At 42.2% G+C, this 12,515-nt stretch overlaps 1 protein-coding gene across 2 annotated transcripts in view; it reads left to right on the top strand.

Moving 5' to 3' along the window:
- The first annotated feature begins 1,458 nt into the window (after positions 1-1,458).
- Positions 1,459-12,515, top strand: part of LOC121553395 (GDNF family receptor alpha-1) — a 91,629-nt gene continuing 80,572 nt past the window's right edge. The window contains exons 1-3 of one of the 2 annotated variants that reach the window (XM_041866464.2): positions 1,459-1,903; positions 2,613-2,915; positions 3,585-3,668. In XM_041866464.2, the coding sequence (XP_041722398.2) occupies positions 1,864-1,903; positions 2,613-2,915; positions 3,585-3,668 (427 nt within the window). In that variant the 5' untranslated portion in view covers positions 1,459-1,863. The remainder of the gene's footprint in view (positions 1,904-2,612; positions 2,916-3,584; positions 3,669-12,515) is intronic. The other variant, XM_041866465.2, reaches the window with a different exon arrangement.

The following is a 12,515-nucleotide window of genomic DNA, read 5'->3' as shown; positions in this document are numbered from 1 at the left end:
AGTTAATAAGGCCATTTTGTTCAATGGTGATTCATTTATAAATGTCATTTCACAAATATAGGCCTAGGCTGAGAGGTTGGTGTTACCTCTCTGATGTTACCTCTCTGGAGTAGTGAGTTGGTATGACCTATGCCAGTCTTTTTCAGACTTTCAGGGGAAGAGGAATAGTTGGGCGCGTTCCCCTGCTCAGACGTTACATGCATCAACCAATGTTGCGTGCCACGTCATTGACTGTATCATCGACTGATAGATTGCTATAATATATGATGAGGTTAGCTGATACGTAAAATACCTATCCAGGCATTGTCAAATCTGGCAGGCGTCAGCAATGCCTGGTCAACAGTCAATTGGGTCTAATCATAGAAAAGCCCTTTAACATTGCTTCTGTATTTAGCCTAGTGAAGGACTGAAAACTAATCAATAGGGCATGTATTATATCTATGTGTTATTCTATGGTCAAAGTTAAAAGTGTAGGCCTAATATGGAAAAGTATGTCAAATGAACCTAATAGGCCTAATGAAATATGTTAAAATGTTAATAATCATAAACCACTCCGTTTTTATGATTTGTATAGCCTTCAGATTAATTCAGATAGTTTCATATTACATTAGCCACGTCTAGGCCTGTCGTGATTGCATTATTTATCCTATAATCAGATGCATGTTGAGGCTTTTTTAAACCAACAGATGGCGATATTCACCCATGTTCACCATTTTATACTCGATGTCAAGAGTGGATGGAATGACTGCACTGATGGCTCTACACACTCTCAGTTCTCCAAGTATGGTACTGTATGGTTTGCACTGCAGTGAGCAGCACACATCAGACAATTTTGGCTCCGTCTCCTTTTTCATTCCACGATCCATATGGGTGGCGAAAGCGCATCCTGAGCATAACAAACACTACGTCCGCATTAATACGCGACGATCTGATTAGATTTTTCAATATAAAAAAGGGAACAGTGACATGTTTTCATCGAATTGGTGGGAAAGCGCTGCACGTCAACACAGAGATTCAATCGATATTGTACTTGTAGGCTATAGCATATTATCTGTGCGCATGGGGTGGTCTCTCGCTAAAATTAGAGTGTGCGGTTTTGATCGGCCATAGCAGTTTTGGTTTTGACTAAGGTATTTGGGATAGTCCCATAACACTTTTTTAACCTCTACATGTTGTAGCCTACCCATTTAACTCTGTGATCCCAAGAATAATGGAATATTGTAAATTATAATGGGGTAGCCTAGTCCTAGGGAATGAATCAAGACACTAGGATATTTTGATTAAATTTAATGCAGAATCAACCATTGAAACTTTTGCAAATAGTGTCATACCCTATGTTTTCACAAATAAGATATTGCTCACATCGACACTGTATTCCAGAAATATAATATGTCTGAAAGTTTGAATTGATCTACGAAATCCACGTTGAAACACAGAAGTTGCACTGGCTTGCCGCTGGTGCCTGGTTGTGGTTACTGCACTATTGAGCAGTGGGCTACAGCATCATCGCGCGCTCAGACACACGCGGACATCCTACTAGCTGGAGTTCCGAGAGCACTCGGCCGTTCGTTTTGTCTCCTTGTGATCTCTTATCCTAGTCATTATTTAGTTTTTGCACGGAAAGGAAATCATTCTTTGGTTGATGGTATCGGTTGACTGTCGCAAAAGCGGAGTACTTTTGGGTCGGAATGTTTTATGCATGAAGTCAGCTGGATGTCTTCTGTAGCCTATGTCGGACCTCATCCCCCCGATATTTTCAATGGATTTGAATAGAGTGGAAATACCTTGTCAATAAAATCACGTTTTTTTTCTATACGTTCTATAAATTCCATTGTAACAAGGCATCATACGGATAGAAACGCAATGATCTTCGTCACTCTTTATGTCGTTCTGCCTCTTTTAGGTAAGTTTTAGTTTCTCAAGGCCTATTACTTATGACTATGACTAATATATACTGTAAATGCAGAGTATATACATTTTTAAATGGACAATAATAAGCAATCAGAGGGCAGCTGAGATAAATACATAGGAAACCTATAGTGATCGTTGTGGAGAGAGATGGGCCACCGTAATGCGGGCCATGCCCACTGACTAGTGAAAAATCAATTACGAGCTCATGTGGCTTAATCGAAGTGAACTGAGTTCTAATTCTGTAATACACACAACTAAATACAGTGGCATTTCATTATCCGTCTCTCATGCATAGCCTATATACCCTACCATAGCCTACATTGCAAAAGCAAAAGCATAACACGTTTTACGCGTTTCATATTTAATAACTTTACTTGTCCTCAGCTGATTTATTTAATATTGCACAAATGTATAGGGTATGCCATACGTTGATTGCTATGTCTGTGAGGAGTAGCCTATATGAGATGTTGTGTTGTTGTTATTGTCACGGAGTTGCGCACTAAAATACGCTCAGTACAACGTTAATATGTTAATCTCTAAAGCAGCTTTCATATGGCTTAATCTCTGAATATTTATTGTGACTAAATCCTGGTATAGCCTACAATATTTAACATTTAAACGACATAAACATGATTATTATTATTATTATTATTATTATTATTATTATTATTATTATTATTATTATTATTCTCCCCACACAGATGTTTTGTATGCCCAGGAGAATGTCCTTTCTGGTCCCAACCGCCTCGACTGTGTCAAGGCGAGTGAGCAGTGTATGAAGGAGCAAGGATGCAGCACCAAGTATCGGACAATGAGACAGTGCGTTGCTGGGGGGAAGGAGAGAAACTTTAGCATGGTGGCCGGACTGGAGGCGCAGGACGAATGTCGGAGTGCCATGGATGCACTCAAGCAGAGCCCCCTGTACAACTGCAGGTGTAAAAGGGGTATGAAGAAAGAGAAGAACTGCCTTCGCATCTATTGGGGAATCTACCAGACTTTGCAGGGTATGCACTTTGGTATCATTGCAGTTGGCTACAACATAGCAAGCACACATTGTCAGAAGTCAATCTGATGTTAATCAATGGTAAAAAAAAAACATTTCCCAGACCTGCTTTATGAGTAATGTATTAATGGACCATGTAAACTGCTAAAGCAATACAGTTTCAGGGAGAAAACACCACATTATTAGGTGCGTAACTTTCCCGCCCGTGCGTAATGGGAAAGGAGGGGGGTAATGTCCTTAAAAATATATCTTAGAATGAATCGAGTGTAAAGCCCGTTGGCATTCGTTATCTTCGAGTAGATCTTACACAAAAATTGTACTGCCTAATGCCAGTGACCAGTGGGGCATTAGGGGTTCTCAGTTGTGCAACTGACCAATATGCCTAATCAACCGTAGCCTAACGAGTAGTAGGGCGTCATGGAAATTGACTGACCTAGATACCCATCTCATGTGTATACGTATGTGAAGAGATGACAAGCCATGGTAGCTTACAAACATTTAGTGAAAACAATAACCTTTAAATAAAATATATCTATCTATATGTCTGTATGTCTGTCAGTCTGTCAGTCTGTCTGTCTATCTATCTAGCTTGTTGTCTTCAACATTTACATGCCTATTAACACTGCAACAGTATGTTAAAAATCACATTGTTTTTAAATATTCCTTTCAGGGAACGATTTCCTGGAAGACTCTCCTTATGAGACCATGAATAGCCGGCTGTCTGACATATTCCGACTGGCCCCCATTATTTCAGGTAAGGACATGGATTTATTTAGAGTTAACTATGGTGCAACTTATTTCAAAGTTCACGAACGGACACTTGGCTTCATTGTGAAAGTATACAGATGAAATGCTGGCTGTGCATGTTCTTAGTGCAATTGTGTTTCTAATTTTGTACAATCCTCACACTTTCCCTCTTTCGCCCCAATGAAATGCATGCCCATTGTTAGTGAACTTGCACGGGGAGCTATAGTTCTGAGTGTTCGCTGAGTTGGAAAAATTGAAAAATGGGTCAGGTTGGAGCATAGTTCATTGGGCTGTGTTTAAATCGTACAACGTCAACAATTCGATCTGAATTGTGATGGTCATATCAAATCGATCATGAATGCGGGAGAGGTATCACATAGGACACCCGTTACACGCGTTGGTGGAGTGAGTTTATGTTAAATTATGAGCCGCCTCTAGATGGCAATCTTTTCCCTTGTTCACGATCGCACAGGTGCTATCCATGGAAGCTATAGTGGCCTTTCTGACTTTACCTTGGTCTTAATATGTCTTCGTTGTGAGAAACTCCAATTCAGTGCTCTTGAGGTGGCGTATTGTGTGGCAGGTGATGGAGAATAAGAGAGCTTGATATGATTTGCAATGGGATTGTGAATATGAAGGGGAATTTAAGTAATCTTTTCATACATTTCCTGCCCTAATTTAAATGGCCAAGACTGTAGCACTGAGCAAAAGTATTGTTCTCGCCTGCAAAAGGAATCACCTGTTATTATGTCCCTTGTGGACATACTTTTGTCAATAATATAGTAGGCCCACAAAAGTATGTGGACACCTGCTCGTTGAACATCTCATTACAAAATCATGGGCATTAATATGGAGTTGGTCCCCCCTTTGCTGCTATAACAGCCTCCACTCTTCTGGGAAGGCTTTCCACTATATGTTGGAACGTTGCTGCGGGGACTTGCTTCCATTCAGCCACAAGAGCATTAGTGAGGTCGGGCACTGATGTTGGGCGATTAAGCCTGGCTCGCAGTCGGCGTTCCAATTCATCCCAAAGGTGTTCGATGGGGTTGAGGTCCGGGCTCTGTGCAGCCAGTCAAGTTCTTCCACATCGATGTTGACACATCATTTCTGTATGGACCTCGCTTTGTGCACGGGGGCATTGTCATGCTGAAACAGGAAAGGGCCTTCCCCAACTGTTGCCACAAAGTTGGAAGCAAAGAATCGTCTAGAATGTAATTGTATGCTGTAGCGTTAAGATTTCCCTTCACTGGAACTAAGGGTCCTAGCCCAAACCATGAAAAACAGCCCCAGACCATTATTCCTCCTCCACCAAACTTTACAGTGGGCACTATGCATTCAGGCAGGTAGCGTTCTCCTGGCATCCACCAAACCCAGATTAGTCCGTCAGACTGCCAGATGGTGAAGTGTGATTCATCACTCCAGAGAACGCATCTCCACTGCTCCAGAGTCCAATGGCGGTGAGATTTACACCACTCCAGCCGACGCTTGGCATTGTGCATGGTGATCTTAGGCTTGTGTGCGGGTGCTCGGCCATGGAAACCCATTTCATGAAGCTCCCAATGCACAGTTATTGTGCTGACGTTGCTTCCAGAGGCAGTTTGGAACTCGGTAGTGAGTGTTGCAACCGAGGACAGACGATTGTTACGCGCTTCAGTACTCGGTGGTCCCGTTCTGTGAGCTTGTGTGGCCTACCACTTCGCGGCTTAGCCGTTGTTGCTCCTAGACATTTCCACTTCACAAAAACAGCACATAAAGTTGACCGGGGCAGCTCTAGCAGGGCAGAAATTGGAAGAACTTACTTGTTACAAAGGTGGCATCCTATGACGGTGCCACGTTGAAAGTCACTGAGCTCTTCAGTACGGGCCATTCTACTGCCAATGTTGCCCATGGAGATTGCATGGCTGTGTGCTCGATTTTATACACCTGTCAGCAATGGGTGTGGCTGAAATAGCCAAATCCACTATTGGCCATGAAGTGTACATGTATATAACCTGGAAGCATAGACAATTATGGTTATTCCTTTAGTGAATTATTTTTTGTATATTGATCGCTAAATGGACTAAATCAAGGGGCAATTTTGGTAAGTCAACAATGGAGATAGAGAGACATAAACTGCAGCAACATGATGTGTCCTTGAGCAAACCAAGAGAGACCCAAGTAACGTTTCTAGGACAATGACTCTAATTTCAGAAAAGTGGAAATGACACATTAGTCATTATAGATGCCTGTCAGAATACAGCCAAACATCTAAGCAAAATGAAATGTCTAGCTTCTTCGGAGCATAGTTCATATCAAGGCAAATAACAGCCCCAGACATTTTCCCCTCTGAGCTACCAGAACAGAAACATTTATAGGAAAGCACTCAGCATCTGAAGGTGCTCCTTATTCCCCTTTGAAAAGCTATTTATGTTGATTGAGGGTTGCACATTTATCTCTTAGCTACGGGTCCCACAGATCATCCATCCTTGCTCATCATGGGGGATTTAAGGGCCAGGCAGGGTGAGAGGGAGACCCTATGGGTGAGATGGGTGACAGGACGGGTGTCAGGGAGGTTTAGGTCAACAGTGCCTCCCACAGGCCCTACTTCCAGGCAGCCCTATAAAATGGCTGTCTCCGTAAGGCTGAGAGGACTCATAGATCATCTGACTGATTCATAGTGGGGAACAAAGGGAGGCATTGTGAGATGTAATTAATCTGTAATAGGCCACTGCTTTGGCCCTGAGCCTCATAATCTCCAGTGACACTGGTCATTCTCCTCAGCACCCTCCTGATTATAATGAGGTTTATTCCTGATCTTTCCTACACACTGACCCCCAGGTCCCAATGTCCCCATTCCCACCTCCACTCTGGATACTGTAGGCCTCTGATGGACTGAACCAGACATAAAGCTGGAACAATAACAGTGAAGCTTATAGGGTACACAGCTGCCTTAAAGCACACTGGCTGTCCTTTATTAAGTCACATGAGAATAGAATGGAGTAGTATTAAAACAGCAGCTCAAATGTGTGAGGACGATGTGGAAAGCCCTGAGCGTGATTGCATGGACACACACACACCTGCGCACACACATACACACACACACATGCTTGCGCACAGTGTACTGACAGCCACACACGCCCTATCAATGATTTTTTATGGAAGAGGCAAGCAGGCAGGAGCCATTCGGGGCAGTCCACAGCTCAGGAATAAGGCTCTCTTCCATAATGTCTGGGACAAAGACACGTACTGCACACAAATACACACACACACACACACACACACACACACACACACACACACACACACACACACACACACACACACACACACACATACAGTTGAAGTCGGAAGTTTACATACACTAAGGTTGGAGTCATTAAAACTTGTTTTTCAACCACTCCACAAATTTCTTGTTAACAAACTATAGTTTTGGTAAGTCGGTTAGGACATCTACTTTGTGCATGACACAAGTAATATTTCCAACAAGTGTTTACAGACAGATTATTTCACTTATAATTCACTGTATCACAATTTCAGTGGGTCAGAAGTTTACATGCACTAAGTTGACTGTGCCTTTAAACAGCTTGGAAAATTCCAGAAAATGATGTCATGTCTTTAGAAGCTTCTGATAGGCTAATTGACATCATTTGAGTCAATTGGAGGTGTACCTGTGGATGTATTTCAAGGCCTACCTTCAAACTCAGTGCCTCTTTGCTCGACATCATGGGAAAATCAAAAGAAATCAGCCAAGACCTCAGAAAAAAAATTGTAGACCTCCACAATTCTGGTTCATCCTTGGGTGCAATTTCCAAATACCTGAAGGTACCACGTTCATCTGTACAAACAATAGTACGCAAGTATAAACACCATGGGACCACGCAGCCGTCATTACGCTCAGGAAGGAGACTTGTTCTGTCTCCTAGAGATGAACGTACTTTGGTGCGAAAAGTGCAAATCAATCCCAGAACAACAGCAAAGGACCTTGTGAAGATGCTGGAGGAAACGAGTACAAAAGTATCTATATCCACAGTAAAACGAGTCCTATATCGACATAACCTGAAAGGCCGCTCAGCAAGGAAGAAGCCACTGCTCCAAAACTGCCATAAAAAAGCCAGACTACGGTTTGCAACTGCACATGGGGACAAAGATTGTGCTTTTTGGAGAATGTCCTCTGGTCTGATGAAACAAAAATAGAACTGTTTGCCCATAATGACCATCGTTATGTTTGGAGGAAAAACGGGGTGACTTGCAAGCCGAAGAACACCATCCCAACCGTGAAGCACAGGGGTGGCAGCATCATGCTGTGGGGGTGCTTTGCTGTAGGAGGGACTGGTGCACTTCACAAAATAGATGGCATCATGAGGAAGGAAAATTATGTGGATAGATTGAAGCAACATCTCAAGACATCAGTCAGGAAGTTAAAGCTTGGTCGCAAATGGGTCTTCCAAATGGACAATGACCCCAAGCATACTTCCAAAGTTGTGCCAAAATGGCTTAAGGACAACAAAGTCAAGGTATTGGAGTGGCCATCACAAAGCCCTGACCTCAATCCTATAGAACATTTGTGAGCAGAACTGAAAAAACGTGTGCGAGCAAGGAGGCCTTCAAACCTGACTCAGTTACACAAGCTCTGTCAGGAGGAATGGGCCAAAATTCACCCAACTTATTGTGGGAACCTTGTGGAAGTCTACCCGAGGCGTTTGATCCAAGTTAAACAATTTAAAGGCAATGCTACCAAATACTAATTGATTGTATGTAAACTTCTGACCCACTGGGAATGTGATGAAAGCAATAAAAGCTGAAATAAATCATTCTCTCTACTATTATTCTGACATTTCACGTTCTTAAAATAAAGTGGTGATCCTAATTTACCTAAAACAGGGAATATTTACTAGGATTAAATGTCAGGAATTGTGAAAAACTGAGTTTAAATGTATTTGGCTAAGGTGTATGTATACTTCCGACTTCAACTGTATATACTGAGTGTACAAAACATGACATAGACTGACCAGGTGAATCCAGGTGAAAGCTGTGATCCCTTATTGATTTCACTAGTTAAATCCACTTCAATCAATGTAGATGAAGGGGAGGAGACAGGTTGTGTATGTGTGCCATTCAGAGGGTGAATGGACAAAACAAAAGATTTAAGAGATTTTGAACGGGGTATGGTAGTAGGTGCCAGGTGCACCTACTACCAAGTTAATTAAATTATTTTCAAATATTTTCTCCAGGCAGTCAGGGTGAGTCACTTCCCACTGGGCAAAAATTGGTTGAATCAATGTTGTTTCCACGTCATTTCAACCAAAGATTTATATGTGAAGACTCTGAATTAACGTGGAAAACTGATTGGATTTCCAAAAAGTTTTCAACGTAAGGGAATTTCTTTTTTCATCCAACCTTTAAACTTAATCCAATGACATGGTGACATCTTTTTTTGATTTCATGTTGAATTCACGTAAATTGACATCTCAACCAAATGTAAATCAAAACTAAACATTGAAATGACGTCTGTTCCCAGTAAGTCAGTCTCATAATGTGGTGGAAGTTGCCACATGAGAAACTTCATTTGAAGAACAGAACCCAATCTCATTTTGATTTGACTTCGATTTTCAATTTCAGTCACATTGACAAAAATACTTTAATAACATCTTGAAACACAAATGAATTAAATCAGCAGATCGCGAATTGGGCCTTCTTTTATGCAACACTCATTTATCACATCAGTGTCCACAAGATGCTTTGAGGCTGTAGCTGAGTTATGTGTTTCTTCTTCTTCTTCTTCTTCTTCTTCTTCTTCTTCTTCTTCTTCTTTCTTCTTCTTCTTCTTCTTTTAATACAAGCGGTGCAGCTTGTTTTTTTCCCCTCCATTTCCTTACAGAAACCCTAAGTCTCTCTCAGGGAGAACTACCTGTATTGATGTCTGTGTTTCCACTCGATTAAATGGCTCATTAAATGCTTCTGGGCTTCCGGTGTCTGCAGAGCTCATTGCTTCTTATTAGCAAGAAGTGCCATGCTGTTGTCTGTGCGCCAGGCTAGGTTATTGGTGAAACATACTTAATTTGGAGTGGTTCCTGGGTCAAGGGTCACAAAAGCCACAACTGCTGTCATAGGACAGACATGGTAGGTCATTTCAATCAAGGGAAATGGTTTACTCACACAGAGAGGTGGAATGCTCATGGATGAAGTACCATAACATTGAATTTGTTTTGTACATTACTTTGTGTGTATGTTGGCATGTTTGCATGTGTGTATGGGTGTATGTGTGTACGTGTGTACGTGTGTACGTGTGTATGGGTGTATGTGTGTATGTGTGTGTATGGGTGTATGCCTGTACGTGTGTATGTGTGTATGGGTGTATGTGTGTAGGTGTGTATGTGTGTATGGGTGTATGTGTGTACGTGTGTACGTGTGTATGTGTGTACGTGTGTATGCGTGAGCGAAAAAGCGAACAAGGAAGAGCATTTCATGAAATGGTTCCTTTTACACCCACCAGTTTGCCATCTTGTAATGCACTGATCCATAGAGAAGGCAGTGAGAACCCATTTCTCCCAGATTCAAGTGGACTTGCATTACTCCCAGGCCATTTGCCCCTGCCCAAGAGGCAAGCAGTGGAGTAAATGGATGAATACACAGCACAGTTTCATATGAACGTATTCAGGAACACTCACTGGTCTGGAGCCTTTCATACTGACCAATGTGCATACTTTTATTTTCCTCGATCTTAAGAACTAGAATAACTAAAGGTTTGTTTGCTGTATGTGTGGCGTAACATTGGAGGTTGACTCATGAAAGTGTACACTCATTGGAGGTTGACTCGTGAAAGTGTACACTCATTGGAGGTTGACTCATGAAAGTGTACACTCATTGGAGGTTGACTCATGAAAGTGTACTCATTGGAGGTTGACTCGTGAAAGTGTACACTCATTGGAGGTTGACTCATGAAAGTGTACTCATTGGAGGTTGACTCGTGAAAGTGTACACTCATTGGAGGTTGACTCGTGAAAGTGTACACTCATTGGAGGTTGACTCGTGAAAGTGGACTGTAGCTTTAAACTGAAGAAAACTAAAATAAGTTATTAAATGGTCTGGCTTATCGCCACGGAAATATAGCTACGGTACAATCACTCTGTTTGTAGATAAAGCCCCTTTAAATGTCAGACTATTGTCATTTAATGTTCAGTGCGCCAATGAGAAAAATGAAACCGAGGGAAAAATGTGACACAAAATGGAATAGTGAGTCTGGTGTGCAGGAGGGGCTGGCTGGACTGAAATTGCCTAAATGATGAGGTAGCGGTGAAGAAAGGATAAGGACATCAACAAATCTGTGAAGTACTACTATGAATAAAGATTAGTTTCTATATCACTCCATTATTTTCTGAGACCTGTAGATGACCTTTCCCTGTTAAGTTTTGTGGTTTGAGCTGATGCTGTATCAGGATGATGATTATGAGGTTAGCGCATAAACCCACAACTTGGCATTTAAATTATTTTAATTTAAGGGTGGCTGTATTTGGGATAAAATCAGATTCTGACATTGTCTCCTAATTTCCTTGTGTCCTTACGTTTATTTAGTTCTCCTTCCTCTTTCAATTTTTTCCCCTCCGGCATAAATCGTTAGAAACTATGCTTTGGAAAATACTAAAAGTATAATTTGCTGCTCAGAAGCAGTATTTTGTCTCATTCTGTCAAACTGGAGCCAATCCTGTGCTCTCTCTCTCTCTCTCTCTCTCTGAAGTCCTCGACCTTGAGCTGCGTATGTGTGAAAACATCAGTAGTAGTCCCAACCTTGCAGACAGACCACACAACACCTTAAATCCCTGTACTGACACGATGCTGAGAGCCTGTCAACACAGCTCACTGCTGTTGGAATGCCACTCTAATAATGAACTCAGAGCCCAGCAGTGTATGAGAACAGACTGCCGCTAGGGGTTCTTATAGAGTGAGAGGAGGGAGAGCCCACTGGGTACACACTGGTTAAATCAACGTTGTTTCCACATAATTTCAATAAATAAATTAAAACTAAGTTGGAATAGACGTATAATTGACGTCTGTGCCCAGTGGGAGGAATAGGAAAGAGAACAGCATTTGTTGGTTGGACCTGGGAGTACCTCTCCTCTTAATGTTGTGGTTGGACCCAGGAGTACCTCTCCTCTTAATGTTGTGGTTGGACCCGGGAGTACCTCTCCTCTTAAATAATAATAATATGCCATTTAGCAGACGCTTTTATCCAAAGCGACTTACAGTCATGCGTGCATACATTTTTGTGTATGGGTGGTCCCGGGGATCAAACCCACTACCTTGGCGTTACAAGCGCCGTGCTCTACCAGCTGAGCTACAGAGGACTCTTAATGTTGTGGTTGGACCCAGGAGTACCTCTCCTCTTAATGTTGTGGTTGGACCCGGGAGTACCTCTCCTCTTAATGTTGTGGTTGGACCCGGGAGTACCTCTCCTCTTAATGTTGTGGTTGGACCCGGGAGTACCTCTCCTCTTAATGTTGTGGTTGGACCCGGGAGTACCTCTCCTCTTAATGTTGTGGTTGGACCCGGGAGTAGCTCTGCATTTAATAGTGTGTTGGTAGAAGTATTTTGACAGTTCCAACCATAGATTCCAACAACCAACCAAAACCTCTCTCAATGGTATTGCTTTGGTGTTTGACTCTCTGTACTTTCCCCAACTTAAAATGTTTGTGTGAGATAAAGAGAATTGAAAAGGAGATGTGTTTGAAAACCATCTGCAGCGTTTCCATATCGATATTCCCTGTGCCACCTGACAAACAAATGTCATTAAAATGGCTACTTTGATAAAGCAGCTCCCTTTGCCCCTGTCTGGTTGTTTGTGTCAGGATGTGTCAATCACAGGCCAAGCCCGGGCCTT

This window comes from Coregonus clupeaformis, unplaced genomic scaffold, assembly GCF_020615455.1.
Source record: "Coregonus clupeaformis isolate EN_2021a unplaced genomic scaffold, ASM2061545v1 scaf0072, whole genome shotgun sequence".
Lineage (NCBI taxonomy): Eukaryota > Metazoa > Chordata > Actinopteri > Salmoniformes > Salmonidae > Coregonus > Coregonus clupeaformis.
The sequence above is the reverse complement of the archived record's forward strand: the minus strand, read 5'-3'. Positions and strand labels throughout refer to the sequence as shown.